Below are 20,815 nucleotides of genomic sequence, written 5' to 3' on the forward strand. Positions count from 1 at the left end.
GGCCGATTCACACCTACAAGAGTGCAGCAACAAGTGAGACACTTGTCTGAAACCTGTGGATGAGCTCTGAAAAACAAGTCTTTCCAAAGGAATGGGTTTGTGCAAGTAATAAAACTTTGTTAACCCAGTGGTAAGAAATCAAGTGATGTGGGTGGATGTGTGAAGCTGCCCTTTGATTAGTCAAAACCCACTTTTGTGAATGGTCTCTTATTTGGTGGATGTTGCTTTGCATAAATGGGAGTACAGAACTGGGAAGACAGCTATAATTTTGGACTTAGTATCGTCCAGAGGAGTTTTGTTATTTAACTCATTAACAGAGGGCCTTCTCGATAGTGGCGCCCACAGTGTGGAACGCCCTCCCTTCAGATGTGAAGGAAATAAGCAGCTATCTTATCTTTAAAAGACATCCTTAGGCAGCCCTGTTTAGGGAAGTTTTTATATTTAATGCTGTATTGTTTTAACACTCGATTGGAAGCCACCCAAAGTGGCTGGAGGAACTCAGACAGATGGGTGGGGTATAAATAAATTATTATTATTATTATTATTATTATTATTATTATTATTATTATTATTATTATTTTAACTATATCTGTAAGGCCACCCAATATATGTTCTCTGGGAGCTTCACAAAAATAAAAAGAATGAAATGCAATTATTGAAAAAGCAAAATGTCAGGGAACTGCCATCGGAGTTGGAGGCGGAGAGGAGGCTCCAGAGGGATGGCGGAGAGGGTCCCAGTAGGGAGAGAGGTAGCCCATCCACTGGGGAAGGAAATCAGCGTAACACCAGTGGAGAAGGGGGGCAGATGGGGGAATCGGAGAGGTGGCTCCAGGACTCTTTGCAGGAGACCAGCGGAGAGGGCACGAGTACTCCGTTGCCCACACCCACTTTGCGCAGAAGACTTCCGCGCAGGCAAAGGGGGAGGAGACTGGCCATCAAACAGCTTCTATGCTGGAAGAGGTTCAAGAAACGCCCACTGACGGATTCTGCCAGCGACTGAGGCAGCCACGGAACTTGAGGCTGTCCAGACAGAAAGGGTTCAACCAGGCAACCTAGCCAGGAGTGGCGGCAACTTACGCACGAGCAACCCCTAGAACCATTACACAAAACAAAATAGATATACAAAGAAACATGAATAATAGAACTGTGAACTCCAGATTATTAAAACAACAATAACTACAAGTTTTTAAAAGCTTTTCACCAGGTACTGAAAAGCTAAGGAAGCATCTGGCGAACCTCTGGGGAGACTGTTTCCATCATAACTTTCGTACCGACACCAAGAAGATCCTCCCTGCCTCGGTTCATTTAAATTTATTTTAATATCAGATGGCGAGGGAGGGATTCTGTCCTTACAGGAAGAGCCATTCTGTGTGAGTCAAAGGGAGGAGCTTGTGGAACCCTGGCTCAGTCTTGGTGTTCTGGAGTGAAGGATGCTCATAATGGGTTGCCGCGGGCACCGGACTGAGGAAAGATGCAACAAGAGCCTGGGCAGAGCAGGGTGGCAGCGGCTGGGCAGCGCTGACCATGGCCAGCGGGTACCAGCTCTGGGCACCCTGGTCCCCCCTGGATGAGTCCCTGCAATGGCTGCGGGGTGCCGTGCCCAAGCCCAGCAGCACTAAGCACCCCTTTCGGGGAGGGCAGAGTCCAGCCACTGCCACCGACCTGGAAGTGCAGCTATGCTTCCAGGGACTCAGCCTGGTGCTAGAGCCCAGTGCCAAGACCGGAGCTGGGCACCCACAACCCCCTGGAGTGGCTGGAGAGACGCGAGGATGCAGCACGGCTGTGCACAAGCCCCAGGCCGTGCGGCTCACGGGGCTCGACTCAGTCTTTGGGCACCTCGTGACGGTACAGCCTCCGCACTGGACCGGCTCTCTGCGGGTTTCAGAGCGTTCAGCCTTCTGCCAAGTCATCAGCCCCCAGCAGCGCAGGCCTCACGGGCTCCGCGAACCACAGGTGCGCATGGCGATGGCCATGTGCCGTCAAATGCTGCGAGCCATCCTCCTGCTTTATGCTGCCTACAAGAAGTGTGCCTTTGCGTTGCAACATTCCCGCTAGGACAACCCTGCCTGCGAAAGGGCAGAGCTCAACGGGATTCTTGCCTGCCCACCCACAGAGTCACCCATTCTCCTTCAGCAACATCAGTTCGTTCGCCAGTTCCATCTACCTGTGCCACAGAAGTCTCCTCTCCTCCATCGCCAAGCTGCTTTTTGCCCACCAAGAGGAAACATCCACTTAACAGCTTAAGCCTGCAAGGAAAAGATTCAGACTGGCACACAAACCTCCGATTGTTTGCAGAGAGATGAAACTAATCATTCAACATACTAAAGAAAAGGATCATATTTATCTACGCTGTGAACCTATTCCCTTGCAGCGTCTGGCTCATGAACGGGGGAAAAAAATATAGTTAAGGGAATTAAAAAGAATGAAAGCTTTTATAAATAAATGGACCGAGTGAACGTTGAAATTCCGATCAAACAAGTTTGCACGCATCTTCAATGAGAGACAATCTTCAGAGACACAGACACTTGTAAACCATTCAATGCAAAGGTAATTTTTCAAAACCTTCCTGCCTATCGTTTTCGACATGAACAGTAAAAATAACTGCATTACAAGATGGGGCCTATATAAAAAACAACAACAATATTTTCTAAAAAAAAAAAAGGTAAAGGACACACATCTGCAAAGCGAAGAGACTGCACATTTTCAACAACAAAGTAACATTCTTATATTAATGAATGAAGCTGGAAAATAAATGTAAATTAAGCCAATTACTCCATAAACCAACAATGACTAAAGGGCAATAATACAATGAAACTCAGATAGCATGAAGATGTATGGATTCCAAATGGAAGAAGTTTTGAGATTCTCTAAATGAAATCTTATTTCTCCAACCAATGAGCAAAATGTACCACTTTCCTGATCAAACATCTATATTTGACATCAAGATGAAATTACTGCATAGAAAACACTTTCCTGCGCTATGATTTTAAAATTTTAAAACAATCATTATTTGTTTACACCGATGGATGAAGACTTCAGCAACTGGAAGTTTATTACACAAAGTTCAGACTTAAAGAACATAAACACAAATTATTATTTTTTTCCTGGTGGAAGAGCTTGGAAACACAAGCCTTATGACCACTGTCCTAAAAAGCTTTGTTTTCAGAAAAAAGCTTGAAAATGCAAGATTTAAAAATCCAAAGCCACAGAGTCACCAAATCATCTAATGATCACATTAAAGTGGTTTGAGCACTGAAATCTAAACTCATTGGGATCACTCTAATTTCATAGATACACAAAAATCACCTTAAAAAAAACCCCAAAAGGTGTTTTTTGAAAACAATCTTCAACTCTGAAGAATTTCTATCTACAGAAATACTGTTATGCAGCATCCCAAAATGGAATTTAAATGATTGTTTTGATTAATTTATTCAATTTTCTCTGTCACCTCTGCCCATTTTTTTTTAAAAAACCCATGCACTCTCTTTACAGCTGATGGGTGCAGTTTATATTAAGGAATTATGGATTCAACCTTCAGAAAAAGTATCTGCCTGTCCGTGGTTGGTGAGTGAGATCCCTATTTGTTTAAGACAAATGGATGAAGACATTTAAAGTCAGAAGCTGAAGTCTAAATGTGCTTCTTCTTTTCTTTCCTGACATGACTTTTAAAGTGACTTTTATTCCCAATCTACTATACGATGATTTCTCCATTTGCCAATAAGCAACTAAAAACCAACCAAGTTCTGAAGGAAATTAAGATAAATGTTGCCACTTCAAGGTTCTGGGCTCTGCGTGGGTTGTTGTTTCTTATATCTTAACATTACTAAACGGATCAGCAGTTCTATAGTACAGTGTACCAAAATATTCTTGAGCTTAATTTCTGTTCAGACTATTCAGAGACAATGAACTTTGCAGCTCATTGATGGCACCTACAAGAACCACCTTACACAGCTGAAAACCAGTGGCCCACATTTGAAGTCACAAAGACCACCAGTCAGACTAATATTGATTCCTCTATTAATAACTTAACCACATATAAAATTAGGATTCAATCAATAGCAAGAAGACATAGCCTGTTGTAAAAGTGCTGGCTGGCTTTGCAAATTAAAGGCACTTTCAATTCACAATAAATATCTTTGCTGGCCTGCAAGGAAGTACTGAGAAGATAAAACGCCATGGTTTGTCCACAGCAAAACTAAAGCCTCGGACATCCTGCACTTTACACAATTTGCAGAAATCAATGTGAAATTATTTCAAGGATTAGAAGTATACCATTCCTCTTGAGTAAAAGTCTCTCTTATCATTTGGCAAAGGAGCTTACCTTCAAAACAAAATGGGGATGCTATTGTTGGCTACTTGTCCTGTGTACAATTTGCTAATAGCTGATGAATACAAACTATAAAACCTGGAACATTGATTCAAAAAGGTAGTCCTCATTTATTATCTGCTGAGATGAAGAACACATCAATAATTCGACTCAGGCTGTATTTTAAAGGAATTGCTAAATCTTTATCATCTGCCAGGTGATATTCACAGGTATCTTACCTGAATCAGCAAATGAAGATGAAGCCCAGTCACTGTGTTTAAAAACAACAACACACCATTGTATGCACTAAAACAGAAATAGCTGCAACCATTGGCTTACATGAAGTTCAGATCTTTGTAAGAATATTCAGTACAAAGACTTTACAAAGTGGTTCAAGTTGACAGAGATCAGATTATGCCTCACCATAAGCGAAGAAAGTAACTCCAACAGTGAAATGTGAGATAAAAGAAGCTTACAACAAGCATATTCTTACAGCTTCTGTTGCCTTGAACCTAAACAAATAAAAACTTTTTAAACCCAATGCCTTTATCCAAATAGGCGGGGTGATAAAGCGGATTTTCAATGCGGTATTAAAAACAGGAATTTTTAATACATCTTAGAAGCAATTCACCTTTGCCTTAACAGCATTTCAAAGGAAAGCCCTTCTGGTGGCTTTTATTTCTAATAATGGAACCAGCTTTTGAAACATGTGACTTTACCTTGAAACATTCAAACTGAATTGTATGGATTTACATCCTGTTAACCTGATGCAGTTTATTTTAAGTGAAACTTGACGTTCAGAGAGAAAAAAATTAAAAACCCTTAAGGTCCAGTGTGGTCTGAAATTTATGTGGCATTTTCTTTCCCAGCGCCCAGATTAGTTTTCATTTGATTAGTCATTATTATCATGTAAGGCCACATTGACTTGTGTGGGTGGCATACTATTAACGTAATTTTAAAAATAAATAAACCATGAGGGCATTTGCAAGCACCAGCATGATATATACTCAGTTGTGCTTGTCTGCAAGCAAACCAGAGTTCAATTTGCTCAGTGGAACACCTCTACACCTAAATCTGCTCTGGGGGTTTGGGAATATCTCCCCAATGACTCTGTGCTTCTGGTCCTACAAAGAAGCCACATTGCATCAACTTCCACGCTGCTAAAGTTGGGAAAGGCCCAAAAGTTTGCTTGCATCAGATTTCACATTTTATGCACTGTGCTGGGACTTACAAACATGCATGCATGCAAAAAAAAAAAAAAAAAAAAGCTCTTCTAGGTGTTGGACAGAGAATCACAGGAAAACCTTTCTCCTTTATGAATTTCAAAACAGTAAATAGGTTTATAATGAATCAAACCGCTGTTCTAGCTCAAACAGGCATAGTATTTAATGGTTATTTAAAAAAGAAATTCCAAAATTGTTTATGAGATGAACTGAAAGCCTATGGTTAGGTCTTTGTCTGACACAAATATTTTTTTCTTTAGTATTTATTTTCCATGGCTATCAAACATAACATATACAGGTAGATGCATTTAAATATTTAAATAAACACCTTTTGCTTTTTGTTACTCATCCTGTACAGTACACAGGTGCTATCTGTGATAAAGTTCTTCCACTTTTATTTTGAAAGGAAGTGAAACATTTGAGCATAAACAACAATCTTCCCATCTCAGGTAGTAGGGAATAGCTATCACCTGGCACAAAACACGTTTGCGGAAAACGGCCGAGGAATTCTTAGGAATGGCAGCACAGTGAATATTTGAGTCTCTTGCTGCATGTGCTACACGTCCCTTTCTGCACACGTCTCGGCTGTTGTCTAGTCCAGAAGGACAAAAGGCTGAGATGTGCAAGCAGGATGGTCACCTCTTTCCCCTTCTGCCAACATACACCATGATGGCTGTGTTCTATATCCACTGCTGGAGGCAATATGCTTCTGAATACCTGTTGCTGAAAACCACAAGAAGGGAGAGAGCTGTTGCGCACCCAGTGGCGTAGCGTGGGTTGTCAGCACCCGGGGCAAGGCAAGTAATTTGCGTCCCCTAACTTGGGGCAAGGCAAGTAATTTGCGCACCCCCCCCTGCACTGTCCGTCCCCCAGATAGTCCCTCGCGCTCTCTCCACACCGCACCGCACGCCTGGCACCCTCCCCTCCACAGTGGGCGGCGACCCGGCGGCTCGGATCGGATTTGCACAGCCAGCACTGCAGTGAGAGAGAGTGAGTGAGCCAGGTAGGGGCAGAGAGCTGCGAGTGCGAGCACGCCCCCCCCCAGATGTTGCGGCCGGTGCGGCCGGCCCCCCCTGCACCCCCCATGCTACGCCACTGTGCGCACCCCCCCCACTAGCTGGGCGGCCATTAAGAGAGGGGGCTAGGTCAGGCTGGGCTCTGGGGCCCAGAGACCCTCGGTGGCAGGCAGGGTGTGGATTCCTGCTTGGGGGTGACTGGCTCAAAATCACGAGCCTCCTGGTCCTCCCCCACACTACGTGTCTGGTGGTTGGGAACTACATCCTCTGCGCCCATGCATGTGGTTGGGTTCATTTAAATGTTACGCCAACTAAAGCGATGTTCCAAGGAACGCTGGAACGAACCAGCGAGGCATAATCTCCAATGCCAGGGTTCTTTGCTGAATTAAGGTGCTCTTAACAATCACCCGAGGCTGGTCTGAGGTGGGAAACCTGAGCCGTCCCTAGATAAATCCGAGCTTCAGATAACACCTGTTTCTTACGTATCCGGAAATCGGGATCTAATAGTAACTTTATGCGGAAATCCTGTGGCCTTGGGAGACGCATCCATGGAAAATCGGGAGGCGATGGCTCGGTGGGTGCTATCGTGCCATCAAACACCTGCCTTATTTACACAAATGACTCACTTGGCTTACAGGGGGAGATAACAGAAATGCTAATACATAAACTTTATAGCAAAATAATATACATATAATAACTCGTCCTTCTATGGTTTATATAAATGATGCCTATTTTCATATGTGTGCGCACATGTATGTGTATGTGGGTATATATAGTTAAAACTAGGACTGATGCTACCATACCCCAGGGGCCTATATGTTTTTAAGCCAGAGAAGTTAGGGGTGACCTGTTGCTTCAATGGGCACTGCGTAAAATTGTTTATGCTATGGCTGTTGGGTTGAGGATTTGATCAAGAGGGGATGCATGTTATGGGAACATTTGTACAGTGCAGCGGAGTGGCAGGTGCTCCTGCCATTTTTTTTTTTTTTGTCCTGCAATAGCAAGGCTATGACCATTTATTTCTGCTCTCCCTGAACATGCTATTACACAATACACACACAGAGGGGTGCCATCGGGGCCAGGATTCGGGGGCAGAAGTCCAGGATCACATGTAGCAGAATGAGCAGGGATGGGTGGCTTTTTTTAATTCAGATAATATACATTACTATCAAAAGGGGGGGACCCGTAATCCTGGCAAGTCCAGAGTCTTTTAAAATTACCTTATCTCTCTCTTTCTCTTTCTCTCTCTGTATCAACATACACTTGTGTTTATGTTTATATATATATATATATATATATATATATATCCATATACACATATAAATATATAGGCACACATATTTCCCCCCACTCTTTGTGAGAGTGCTTTGCAAAATCTGCCAGCCAGCCCTGCAGTCCTTCATTGGCTGTGAGCTTAGAAAGGTTACCAAAAGCCACCAGTTACAAAGTCCTTGTGGATAAAAGCTAATGTCACCGCTGTGGGCAGAGAATGGGTTTGATGCATCTTCCTTTGTGGTGGACTAGGTTTGCAGGGCAGTGGCAGCCTGCAAAGCACGGTTTATTGCAAGGACCAATCTCGTTCCAGTTGTCGCATGTTTTCACGCATCCAGGACCGCAGGTATCGTAGACTGCGCCGTGTTTACACTGGGTAGCTGGAAGACAATTCAAAGAAAGAGGAATTTCATCGCTTAAAATTATACCCATGGGTTTTACCATATCCCATATCTTGTAATATTATGGCACAATGGCGCAGTGTTGTTTATTGCAAATTCTCAGTGGAACATTTACTGTAAATGTCAAGGAAACAAGGCGAAATACTTTAGAGGCCTCAGCCCGGAAATTGTCTAAGAGATATGTGTCTAAGAGATATGAGAGTCAGCTGCTCTTTCCTGCTTCTCAGAAATTTGATGAATAGTTGTTTTAACACTGCATTTAGCAGGGGTTGGCAAAGCTTACCTGGCCTGAGCCGGTTCCCTGCCGCAGAGCACCCTCTGTGGGCTGGATTGTGGGAACGCGTGAGCCGCACGCGCCTGTGATTTCAGCATCTGTGCAGACGCGATTTCCAGAGTCTGCGTCTGCGCAGATGTAATTTCCGGAGCTGCGAAAGCAAGTCCCCGCGCCATGCCAGTTTAGTGCAGCACACGGGGACTCGCCAAGCGGGTGGCTGAGTTGGAGGGTGGCTTGGGGGCTGGTAAAATGACCCCTGTGGGCCTGCAACAGGCAAAAGCAGTCTCCAAGTTTTCTTAAACTGCACACCAAAAGTCAACCTGCATATATTTTAGCATCATTTTTGTTCCTTCCAAAAGGGATATCTATATCTATATCTATATCTATATCTATATCTATATCTATATCTCTATATCTATACAGTGGTGCCTCGCAAGACGAAAAGAATCCGTTCCGCGAGTCTTTTCGTCTTGCGGTTTTTTCGTCTTGCAAAACAAGCCCATTGACGGAGTAGCGCTATTAGCGCTATTGACATTTTAAGGGCTAAAAACGGCTTTTTAAGGCTTGGGGGATTAGTGGTTTTGCTGCTAAAATGCTTTTAGCAGCTTAACGATTCAGAAAAAGGGGTTTTGGAGCGGGGGAAAAACCCAAAAATATTCGTCAATTTTCGTCTTGCGAAGCAAGCCCATAGGGAAATTCGTCTTGCGAAGCGCCTCTGCAGACGGAAAACCCTTTCGTCTTGCGGGTTTTCCGTCTTGCGAGGCATTCGTCTTGCGGGGCACCACTGTATCTATATCTATATCTATATCTATATCTATATCTATATCTATATCTATATCTATATCTATCTCTATCTCTATCTCTATCTCTATATCTATCTCTATCTATATGTACCTATATCTCCCTAATTTACCTCAGAACTGGAATCAATCAATACCTTTTATCCCTTTCTTAATCATAATACAAGTTAATGCAAAAACAGAAAATCAGAAAACAAAACGGATGACACTTAAACTGGTATGTTTTTAATTTTGCCATTACGAGTCCCAATTACGGTTAATTTGAAACATCCAAATTTTGCCTTTCCTTGCCTGATCCCAATTTATATTTTAAAAAACACGACTGTGTGCTACACCACCTTTTCTCCCTCTCTTTTCATATAAAGAAATTAGGCCCAAGGATTACTTTATAAAGCAATCTATGAGGGTTTGCAATGTCTCCATTCAATGCTCTTCCTCTCAAAGTTGTGTTTTATGCTACTGTTTCATGCTATCTGAACAAGGTTTTATGTTTTAAGCAATTTGCTTCTAATTTTCACTTATTTCCTAGGACTCTGTGGCAAAGGGAACATACTCTGCCTGTGCTGAGAGCAGAGTACAGGGGCGGAGGACCAAACATGGCCAAACTACTCTGGAAGGAGCATGGCAGGTGGTCAAAATCCCCATCACTCTCCTTCCCCACTGGAGGCTTCTGGGTGTTTTGCCATGTTTGCCAGGAATGGCCCAAACCACATAAGGGGATGGGTATAGTGGGATAAATCTGTTCCATGCTCCACCAAAACTTTTTGGAGTGCTTTTTGGAGTACTCAATTGCAAGCACTTGGGTTTAAATGATTAGTGGATTGCATGACTAGTCGGTTTAATGAATAAAATAGATGCAGATCAGCTGTGTTTTTCCACCACAGATTGCCATTCATTTCTCACTTCCTATGAAGGAAGATCGATTGCATCTGTGCTTCCACATGAGAGGGCAAGCAGTCCAGGAAATGTCAGTAATCAGCTAGAGTCTTTCACGATTACAGTCCTGTGATCCTTGCGCTACTCAGCCCTCTGTTCTTCCAGCAGACTCAGAGAAGTGAAATAGGTACCCGATGCAAAGTTTTACAACAGGCTTGTTAGTACAAAGTTGCTGGAATCTCGCTTGTCAGACACGCTTCCTGTATTCTCTCCAAAGAGCACAATGCATGCCGGCTGGCCACTGGATTTCAGCACCTGGGAACCATTTAGCCATCGCTGCTCTAACAGAGCTGCAATACTGTAAGCTGCCAGATTGTGCATTTGGGGCAGAGCTGTGTTGCAAGCCTGTTGCCTAAGGGCTATTTCGGCTAAGGGGCGAGGGGAGACCAACTTTGGAATGGGGGCGCTTAAAGCTTTCACTGCCCACCACTTCTCCACTCCGAATCAGCCCCTCGTGCTGCAGAACTGCTGGCCCGTGGGTTGGGTGGAGAGAGGAGGAGAATTAAGTCGAGAAGCCGGGAGCAAAAACCAGGTTTTGTTACATGGGCACAGTATGAAATGCGCTTGCAGTTGCAATGAAGTAATCAGTGCGTCTCACTTACCAGCACAATTCTGCTCAGGTTTCCAGTGTACTTTCAGACCTTCCCTTTGACAGGCTCTAGCATAGGCGAGAAAGGACTCACAGTAGCAGTTTTTATGAACAGGGCATTCACACATGTCAGTCACGCAGGACCTGTAGAGAACACCCAAATGACAGGGTAGGGGGGAAGCGAATGAAAGACTGGGTTTAGTTTATTGCAACAACAACAACAACAAAATTGTCACATCGGCTTGGATCCTAGCAACTGTTATGAAGTACAGCGCCCCTAAAATCCAGCTTTTGCAATGGTTGCCCATACCTGAGAAGGAAAATTCTGGTTTGGCCTAGAGAGGCTTTAGCCAGGGCAAGTTCAAGCAAGCTGACTTGCAACACCTCCTGTTAAATCCGTTGCTGGCTGTCTCCTTCACTGTAAGTCTTTACCATGCTCCCTTATCATTTGTAAATCTAAATGGAACAGCATCAGATTTCTTCTGGAAGTGTTAAGCCAAGATATGGTGACCTAAAAGGTCACTCCCTCCTTCTGCCCCACAATAACTAATCAGTAAGTTTCAACAGCCTGAGGCGCCTGCCAGAAAAGCCCCAAAGTTATTATGTTGATCTCCCTGCCTCCTTCACCAGGACAACAAAAAGGAAGACATGTTTTTAGAAGCCATTTCCTTGTGGATTTAAGGCCAACTCTTCCTGGCAGGCACATCTTTTAATACCTGATGTCAGAGGCAGGTGCCAGGAGCAGGTCGCTAATAACTCACACAGAATCAGTGAAGTTAAATCTTTATTCACAAACAGCTCGGAAGGCCAGGCCTAGTGAGCACAGTAACTCTTCCTGGTAGATCTTGTCCCTATGAGGCAGTTGTGGGGACTGAAGGTCCACGCATTCCCACAGTTGTGTAAGCCTCCTACTCCCCCAGGTCCATCCCAAGCAATCTGAGACTCCATCAACGCATCTGTCTTTGCTCCGCCCTCTTCATACCTCTTCTAGTGCTGGGAGCCCAGTGGGAGGGGAGCTGATCATAACAGTAGGGGGGGGGTACCCCCTGATCTCTTCAGCAGCCTGTCTCCTCTTGTCTCCTCTCCTCTCCAGTCTCTGCTTCTGCACTGCTCTCTGCACCAGCCTCTTCCTGCTCACTAAACCCTGTTGCCTCTTCAGCTTCTGACACCTCCTCCTCCCAGTCTGCTCTCTCTTCTCCCTCTGACAACTCCTCGTTGTCCCACCACCAATCCCCTGGCTCTGAGCCTTCTTCCCTTGGGGGCTCCCCAACTGGTGCTTCCCACCAGCCCTCAGCATCCAGCAACCTGAACACTTCCAGGAAGACAGTAACATTTGTAGTCTTTATTTTAATGTTTTTGCCCAACTTGAGCATAAAAAGTGATGTTTTTCACTTTAGCCAATGGGAATCTTTGAAACAGAAACAACACCTCATCTCTCTCTCCATCTGACTTCTGCCCCATTTTTATCCCTTTCTGTTGCTGAAGAAGGACCCACAACTCCAGCACATCAAGCAGTGCCATCACAGAAATAAGGAAAGGTCGTAGAAAAGACACTCTTCCGCTATGGCAAAGCTATCAGCTGGCAAACCTGCATCTGGCAATCTTCTGCTTTCAAGCCTGATCAGGTCCCTATTTCTTGGGGAGAACTGCTCTTTCTTTCCCCTTTCTTCATCCCATACAACATTTTCTGCTGCTTAAGCAGACTGAACTCTAGAGCTGAGGCTGGAAGGATTTGATTCTCCACCCCCAATTATGAACCCCCAACTATGAATGTTGTGCCATAAAGTTAGTGTAGAAAATTATACATGGCCTAAATAATGTTAAGGGACGCGGGTGGCCCTGTGGGTTAAACCACAGAGCACTAGGACTTGCCAATCAGAAGGTCAGCGGTTCGAATCCCCGCGACGGGGTGAACTCCCGTTGCTCGGTCCCTGCTCCTGTCAACCTAGCAGTTTGAAAGCACATCAAAGTGCAAGTAGATAAATAGGTACCGCTACGGCGGGAAGGTAAACGGCGTTTCCGTGCGCTGCTCTGGTTCGCCAGAAGCGGCTTAGTCATGCTGGCCACATGACCCGGAAGCTGCACGCCGGCTCCCTCGGCCAATAAAGCTAGATGAGCGCCGCAACCCCAAAGTCGTCCGCAACTGGACCTAATGGTCAGGGGTCCATTTACCTTTTTAAATAATGTTGGGAAATTTGGAAACTTTGCCAATACTGGGTGTATGTGTGTGTGTGTGTGAGAGAGAGAGAGAGAGAGAGAGAGAGAGAGAGAGAACCCAGAAGCACTGGGAGTGGAAGGGCCACATTTAGAAACCAACACAACTTTTAAGAAACATTTCCATAGCAATAAGGGACAGAAGGTTTGAATTTATATGAAGAAAACATGCAGACATTGGCTCCCTCTAGTGTTCAATATGCAAAATGTTAGACGAGCCATTTCTCCCCCCCCCCCCCCAAAAAATCTTAGGTTTGCATCAAAAACGTGACAAATTTTCTAAAATAACAACATTTCAGTCTGGTGGGAGGGGGGGGGACGTTCCAGCTGTGCGCCAATTTGTGACTATCATTCCACTACTTTGGTGCATGTATAAAGGTTGAGAAGCCATAGCTTTCCAAAGCATGTCTATATAAAGCAAAATAGATACGTTGTGAATTCAACACATATGACAATCCAAATTAAGTTTGCATACTTTTTTGTGTGCATAGGAATGGTGTCTGTGTAGTAAATCAATCACATCTGAAGCTGCTGGTGGTGCCAGGGATGTATTCACAGAGACAAAGACAGGCCATGTTAAGTGTCCCTATAAGGTTGTTTAAAGTGAGAATCTCTTTTCTCCGAAACAGGAAATGACTGCAACAAAATCCAGGTCCGTGAAACATCTCACTGTGTTTATTTCCTTGTAGGTAGGCCACAAACCCATGCAGGATCAGGTTTAGGGTAGATCTGCGTCCCAATTTTGAAGGGCCATGTGGTACAAGTGCCGTTTGGGAGAGCATGAGACTCTTAAATCTTAGGGTTGTGAGTTTGAGCCCCACACTGGGCAAAAGACCCCTGCGGTACCTTCCAATTCTTCAATATTATGATTCTATGATTCCACATACTGTAAATTTGGAAATGCAGACCTCATTTGAAAGGTACAAGAAACATAGAAATTATCATTCAGGGAAAATGGTTGCATTTAATTCTTTTTTGCATAAAAGGTAAAGGTAAAGGTACCCCTGCCCGTACGGGCCAGTCTTGACAGACTCTAGGGTTGTGCGCCCATCTCACTCAAAGAGGCCAGGGGCCAGCGCTGTCCGGAGACACTTCCGGGTCACGTGGCCAGCGTGACATCGCTGCTCTGGCGAACCAGAGCCGCACACGGAAACGCCGTTTACCTTCCCACTAGTAAGCGGTCCCTATTTATCTACTTGTACCCGAGGGTGCTTTCGAACTGCTAGGTTGGCAGGCGCTGGGACCGAGCGATGGGAGCGCACTCCGCCGCGGGGATTCGAACCGCCGACCTTTCGATCGGCAAGCCCTAGGCGCTGAGGCTTTTACCCACAGCGCCACCCGCGTCCCTTTTTGATTCTGTTTCGCACTGGAGCAAATAAATACCAAATTGGTAAGGTATGCTAATTTATCCAAGACTGAAATCAGGCATTTGTAGGACAGCCTAGGATCAGCTTTAGACTTGCCATTGAGATCTATACCACTAGAGGCAGGGCCTTTTCAGTGGTGGGCCCAACTATGTGAAACTCCCTCCTTAAAGGAGTTGACAGGGCCCCTACTTTTCTGGCATTTGAACAAACACCAAAGACTTCATTTCAAGCTACTTTTACTAAAGGGATGGGATTGTAGTTTTACTGATATATAATGAAATATTCACTACTGTTTCAGTTTTCAGCTACCTAGGAAGGTGGCACACAAATCTTTAAAACAATCAAATAACTCTCAAAGCTCTGTTTGCTTCCAACAGTCCAAGCATTTTCAGTGGCAAAGCAATGGGACAAGAGAGGCTGCTTTGCTTCCCCCTTCCCTGGCCTTGTGGCTTTCCTAAGCAACACCCCTCTCTGCAGCATCTTTCCCCTTTTTGTCAAGTTTCAGAGCCAGGCTGGAACTCATTGGATGTTGCGCCGGTCACTCAGGCTCCCGTGTGGATGCAAGGCTGTCTCATCTGGGAAGAAGTGGTGATAACTGGATGGATATAATCCTAGCCTGTTGCACGGAGAAAGCCATGAAAAGCAAACACATCTGTCATCCGTGAGACACTCCCCTGCGTCAGGCAGCCCCGCGTTGCTCCCACATCTTCAAAGCAAACCATATGACTACACTTCTTTAGCAACAGGCCTTTTCCACATTAAACTGTGGAAAGTGTCCAAGTCCTGTAAGAGGTTAAAGAAAAGGAGCCCTTTGCTTCATTTAATTTTTGCTGCTCCTTTTTTTTAATTTTAAGTGAATGCTGCTTTTGCTGTTGCTGCTGCCCTTACACAGCGCTCCGCGCAGTATTGAAAATGCAGATGTTTGGTGTCTTTCATCAAACATCTGCAGTTGCTTTTACTTCACAGTAAACAAGCGCTCCAAATCAATCACCCTAAGTGGGAATGCCTTTTGCGTTTAATATTAAGTGCTGCTCTGTTCACAAACTCAGCATGATGTAGTGCACACTAAAATGTGCAAGTTCTTCCAAGCCATGACGCTACGCAGACAAAAAGCTAACAGTGACCCGGGTAAAAAGATGCAGGGACATTCTAGAATGAAGCAGATGTCCCAAAGGTCTAAAATTAAAGTAGAAAGGAGTCTCTGCCCCTAGCCTTGCATGAAACACTCTTAACTATACCCCGTTTAAGACAGTGTTAGCTGGCTGCAATTGCCTGGGGTTGGTGTTCTGGTGGGGGAATTGGGGCAAAGAGTTGCCACATGGAAGAGAAGAATCATTCCCCAAGCCTAGTGTCCTGTAAAGCGAGCGTCCAGAGGGAAAGTCCACTCACTGGAGAGGTGCAATCCAAGTTTTAGCGCTTGCCTCACCTAATTTAACAGTGAAGATATCCAAAATCTATTCGGCAGCCAAATTGGACACTGCCATAATCACATTTCAAGGTACTCAAGTTTAATATTGTGACTCAAGACTGTGGAGTTTTGTTTTGCTTCGTACAAGAGGGTGCTCATTTTTCCTCTCTGGAGAAGCAGCTGAAGCCTGAAATGCTCAACAGCTTGGTGATTCAGAGTCTTAAGAGAGGGAATTTATCTCTCTGCTTAAATAGAACAGGGCTTCCCTTTCTGTCTCACAGGCAGAAATGGAATGGAGTATCCTGAAAATTAAGAGGCTGGCTATATGGGACCCTGAATAAGAGCACTCCATGAAACAAGAGTGCTTTTTCTTAGTTGCCCAGCTATGGACATCACCTTCACTGTACTTTGAACTTTTTCAGACCATCATGTGTTGCTCTAGACACAGCAGTAGTAGCAGTGGTAAATGTTAAAGAATTCTGCAAGTTTTCCCCCAAAAAACAAAAAGTTTGGAGAATCAGGCTCCAAGCTTTCCACCCAAGATGTAAGCAAATACGCTATTTTGCAAGCTCCTATTTTGTAACTCAGCACATACCTTTTAACATTTTACGCGGAACCATGTTGTGCCATTAAAACCTTTCAATGTATCCTGTTAAAAATATAAAGGCTTTTAAAAAAGCACCAGTGTGCTGTTATGTATATTTCTGAATCTTTATGTGAAAATGGACTTCAAGCCAAATTTGCATTTTATAGCTTCAGCCAGCATCACACCACAATAAGAAGATAAAATGAATAATGAAATATCCTGGAATGTTTTCTAAAACCACACAAAATAAAATTTTCAGGACTATGCGATCATAGTACCCACCTCAAAGAGCTTTATTCATAATCCTCCTTAAATCTGGAGCCATAGTTTTGAAGGCAATAAAAATCCCACTCATTTCCTCATCATATTCCTCATAATATTATCTTGATGAAGAACACCGTGGGCTCCCCCCTTTGCTTTGCGCTAGGAAGCCACATGGTATGTGAATCCTTTATATTTTCAGTCCAGCTTTTTGACAAGAAGAAGGGCGGTTTAGGGGCTAGCTCCTCTATCCCCATGGATAACTAAAGAGCTATATTCAAGAGCCCACAATACAATCGGACGTTCTCAATAGAAATTAATGAGATTTGCACAATAAACTATCCTGCTATGCAGCTCACATTCATCGTTTCAATTAGGGAGCCAGCTTGGCCTGAAAATGGATTGGACGTTGCAAAGACCTTAAACTCCCTCAAAGAGGGGTGTTGGATGTTAGAGCAGACCATTCAATAGCCTCAGTGTCAGCCCCTCCAAAAAACCCTGCTCATCCTCCAGCTCATCCCTGAGCCAAAAAATAAGAATTACTAATCTAACTAACTACGAGTATGAATGTGTGTATCTTTCAGTGAAAAAGCCCTTCATGCTATGAAGTCTGAAGAGCTATATTGGGAACTGCTGCCCCTGACACCTGAGGAAGTCACCTCACCTTGTGTCTTTGGTGGGCTGGCCTTGTTTGTCCCACACAGCTCTTTAGCAGAAAGAACAGCCATGTTGTGGAAACAGGGTTCCTTTCCTCCCAGCTGCCACCTACTGCCAACCACCAGGGTTAATTCTCCAGTATGCCTTGGGAATGACACTACAGTGTGATACAGCATTGTTGAAGGACATTCAAGAGGAGGAGATTACAGTCTTCACCAGTAGCCCCCAATCCCTCTCCCCTAACAGAATGCCATTTGGAACAATGCGCTATCATGTAGGATCGCATTGTTCCATGGGCATAATCAATGTCAGCTTCAGGAATTGGAGAGCCTTTGGGCAAAACCATCTCCATGGGGCCCCTTTTTCACTGTGGCAGAAGTTCTTGTCACTAGACCCATCTTTGGGGCCTTGGCAGATGCCAACCCTTTACACCAGCCCTAGACATTGTGTTTAATTCAACATGACGATCTGTGCTATTGAGCACTTGAGAGTGGCACTGGAGGTTGGTTCCCCCCCCCCTTCTTTCAAAATTCACCACCCAAAATGCAAAATAACCCCCTCACTTTTGTTGCCCACAAATGGAGCAGAGAAATAGGGTGAAATTGGCTCAGTCCTAGATGAAGTGTAAGCCAATCATTCAGAAAGCATCAATCTAAGAAAGGATGGTCTGTCAGCATCCATAACATCCTGCTAAGGCACTGTGAGATGTGGGATATATAGCTCAGTTGGCAGTCCAGGCTTTGATGAATCAAAGCAGTGCCTAATCTGTGGGCTGGTCTTGTATTAACTCCTAGCTGTGTACTGTTCCATGAACTGCCATGGCTGTTTTGCTTCAAGGACTTGAAGTTATAGTTCTTCTGTAAATACTAAAGCAGTATCTGCAGACAGTGGGGCTTTCGTGCAGCTTGTATTTGGGTTTCAAGTTCATACCAGGCATACTTGGAAAATAAGGCTAGAAATAAATTCTCCCAGTGTACACCAGAAGGGACTCATTAAGACTATTTGGAACGGAGTTAAGAATGCAAAGCACATGCCTTAATGTCTCTCAGAGAACAGACCGACAGTTGTGTACTGTGCACATATGTTAGCCTTTTTCATGGAAGTGGTCCCATTAATTTCAGTATTACCACTGCAAACTGGCCCTACAAAGTCATCCACAGTCTGGATGCAGGAGTCGTGTAGAGTTGTAGTTCTGCAAGATGAGGCTTACTGCAAAGAGACTACATATTGGAAACTGAACTGTAAGAGGGGTACAGCTGATATGGGGCCTTTTAATCATGCCCCACAACTGCTCGGCATTCTCACCCAGCCAGCCCTGATATGAGACAGTCACTGATGCTGGATAACTGAAGGCATCAAGAAACACTGGTGCCATCTTGCAGGGACTGAAGGCTATAGTGAATCTTACGGGAAAATGTTATGTACAGGAACACAGAGATTCAGCCTGAGCACCACCACCAAACTCTGCACAGAAGATGGAACTGCAGAGAGACGAAGCATACTAGAGAAGAAGCTAGGCCCAAATGGGTCAAGTATTAACTTTCTGGCCCAAGTAATGGCTTCCATGTCAGGCTTACTCACTCATTATTTGAGCAACTAGGAATCTAAAATTGGCAGTGCACTTGCAAATCCACTTACTCTAGCCACTTTGAAGCTCTTTTAAAAAGTAAATTAAAAAAACACATTCTATTTTTAATGGATGAATTAACATTTAAATTAATAAACGTTCCTGCTGTGCTTTGTTCTTTTAAAGGGAAGAAAAACGCGGACAGCCCACCAGACTATGGTGAAAAAGGAAAAAAGTAGAACGGATGACTGAAATCTCTCTTTAAACCACTGGTAGTTACACCTGTCAAATGCACTGTGAAGTCAGTGGGTGCTGGGTAGGAAAAAACACAATACAGTGGTACCTCGCAAGACGAAAAACTCGCAAGACGAAAAACTCGCAAGACGAAAGAGTTTTTCATTTTTTGAGTTGCTTTGCAAGACGAATTTCCCTATGGGCTTGCTTCGCAAGACGAAAACGTCTTGCGCCTTTTTCTTAAAACCGTCAATGAATTCCTATGGGAAACCGTCAATGCACAGTGGTGCTTCGCAAGACGAAAAAATTCACAAGACGAAAAACTCGCAGAACGAATTAATTTTGTCTTGCGAGGCACCACTGTATAGTGATGTATGTCTGTATGCAGCTACAGAGCGGCAATTAATTCACCTAATAGCAAAAATATTTCAAAAATAAATAGTGGGTAAAGATAATCACTACTGCAATATCTTTTTCTAAGGGATGGACAACAGTGTAAAATTTCATCAGAATGAAGCAGAGGGAGAATTGGGATTTCAGGCCGCTCTATCAGCGCAAGCTCCATTTGGCTCCTCCTCTCCTGGAACTGTTTACATTCAAACTAATTATATAAAAAACAATTACGTTGATTTAAGAATTGGCGCTTGCTTGCTTGCTTTCCTCTTCCTTTCTCACCCTCTTCCTCCTTTTGTGTTGTGTCTTTAAGACTGTAATCCTATGGGGCAGGGACCGTCTTGTTTTTATGACCTTATGTCAACTGCTCTGAGAGCCTTTTTGGCTGCGGAACCAGGAGGCAAAGCTTTGTGTTTTTTAAGGGAAGAAAAGGGGATTTGATCTAATGCAAGTCACCCCCAAGGCTCTATTTCAGCTGAAGAGCATGGTAAAAATGCTTTAAATAAATGAAATGACACATTCATGAAGAGCAGTCAAGAGTGTGCTTAAGTGTGCTTAAGTCTCATTGAAACCAACATGGTCAAAGGCCTGGAAACGATGCCTTATGAGGAACGGCTAAGGGAGCTGGGCATGTTTAGCCTGGAGAAGAGGAGGTTAAGGGGTGATATGATAGCCATGTTCAAATATAGAAAAGGATGTCACATAGAGGAGGGAGAAAGGCTGTTTTCTGCTGCTCCAGAGAAGCGGACACGGAGCAATGGATCCAAACTACAAGAAAGAAGATTCCACCTAAACATCAGGAAGAACTTCCTGACAGTAAGAGCTGTTTGACAGTGGAATTTGCTGCCAAGGAGTGTGGTGGAGTCTCCTTCTTTGGAGGTCTTTAAGCAGAGGCTTGACAACCATATGTCAGGAGTGCTCTGATGGTGTTTCCTGCTTGGCAGGGGGTTGGACTTGATGGCCCTTGTGGTCTCTTCCAACTCTATGATTCTATGAAACTAATATGGGTTTAGTGCACAGTTAAATACTCTATTCCCCTGAACCTGAAGGCACACAGACCTAACTTCCTTTGGACTAAGCCTCAAGAGTATATTTCATTCATTCTGCACAGATGCCAAATTGCCACACCACACCATGCCATGTCACACATATTGAGTGTGCCGTGTAGCAACAACACACACACAGGAACTGAAAGAACAAGCAAGAGAAATCTGTGCACATATAAAACTTACTCAATAATGACATACGGTGTCTCCTGAGTGCCACAATTTCCTGGGATGGATTCAAGCACATGCCAGAAATTTTGGTTCA

The 20,815-nt window shown here is 44.2% G+C and overlaps 2 protein-coding genes and 1 long non-coding RNA gene across 3 annotated transcripts in view; 2 read left to right on the forward strand and 1 right to left on the reverse strand.

The window, feature by feature from the left end:
* LOC310661329 overlaps positions 1 to 20,815 on the forward strand; it is a 128,240-nt gene that overhangs the window by 95,521 nt on the left and 11,904 nt on the right. The window lies entirely within an intron of this gene.
* Positions 1,443 to 5,138, forward strand: LOC310661298 (FANCD2 opposite strand protein-like). Its single transcript, XM_083407164.1, has one exon. It carries the CDS (start codon positions 1,525 to 1,527, stop codon positions 2,053 to 2,055), a length of 531 nt encoding a protein of 176 aa, XP_083263290.1. The 5' UTR covers positions 1,443 to 1,524; the 3' UTR covers positions 2,056 to 5,138.
* Positions 7,809 to 20,815, reverse strand: part of BMPER (BMP binding endothelial regulator) — a 165,528-nt gene continuing 152,521 nt past the window's right edge. Inside the window, exons 14-15 of the mRNA XM_083407062.1 lie at positions 10,831 to 10,961; positions 7,809 to 8,197 (exon numbers count right to left, since the gene is read on the reverse strand). Coding sequence (XP_083263188.1) covers positions 8,016 to 8,197; positions 10,831 to 10,961 — 313 coding nt within the window. The 3' untranslated portion in view covers positions 7,809 to 8,015. The remainder of the gene's footprint in view (positions 8,198 to 10,830; positions 10,962 to 20,815) is intronic.

This window comes from Podarcis tiliguerta, assembly GCF_965153285.1.
Source record: "Podarcis tiliguerta genome assembly, chromosome: 12".
Lineage (NCBI taxonomy): Eukaryota > Metazoa > Chordata > Lepidosauria > Squamata > Lacertidae > Podarcis > Podarcis tiliguerta.

What these genes read in the sequence shown, in the direction of transcription:
- LOC310661298 (XM_083407164.1), top strand. Translation starts at nt 1,525, where the DNA reads ATGGCCAGCGGGTACCAGCTCTGGGCACCCTGGTCCCCCCTGGATGAG.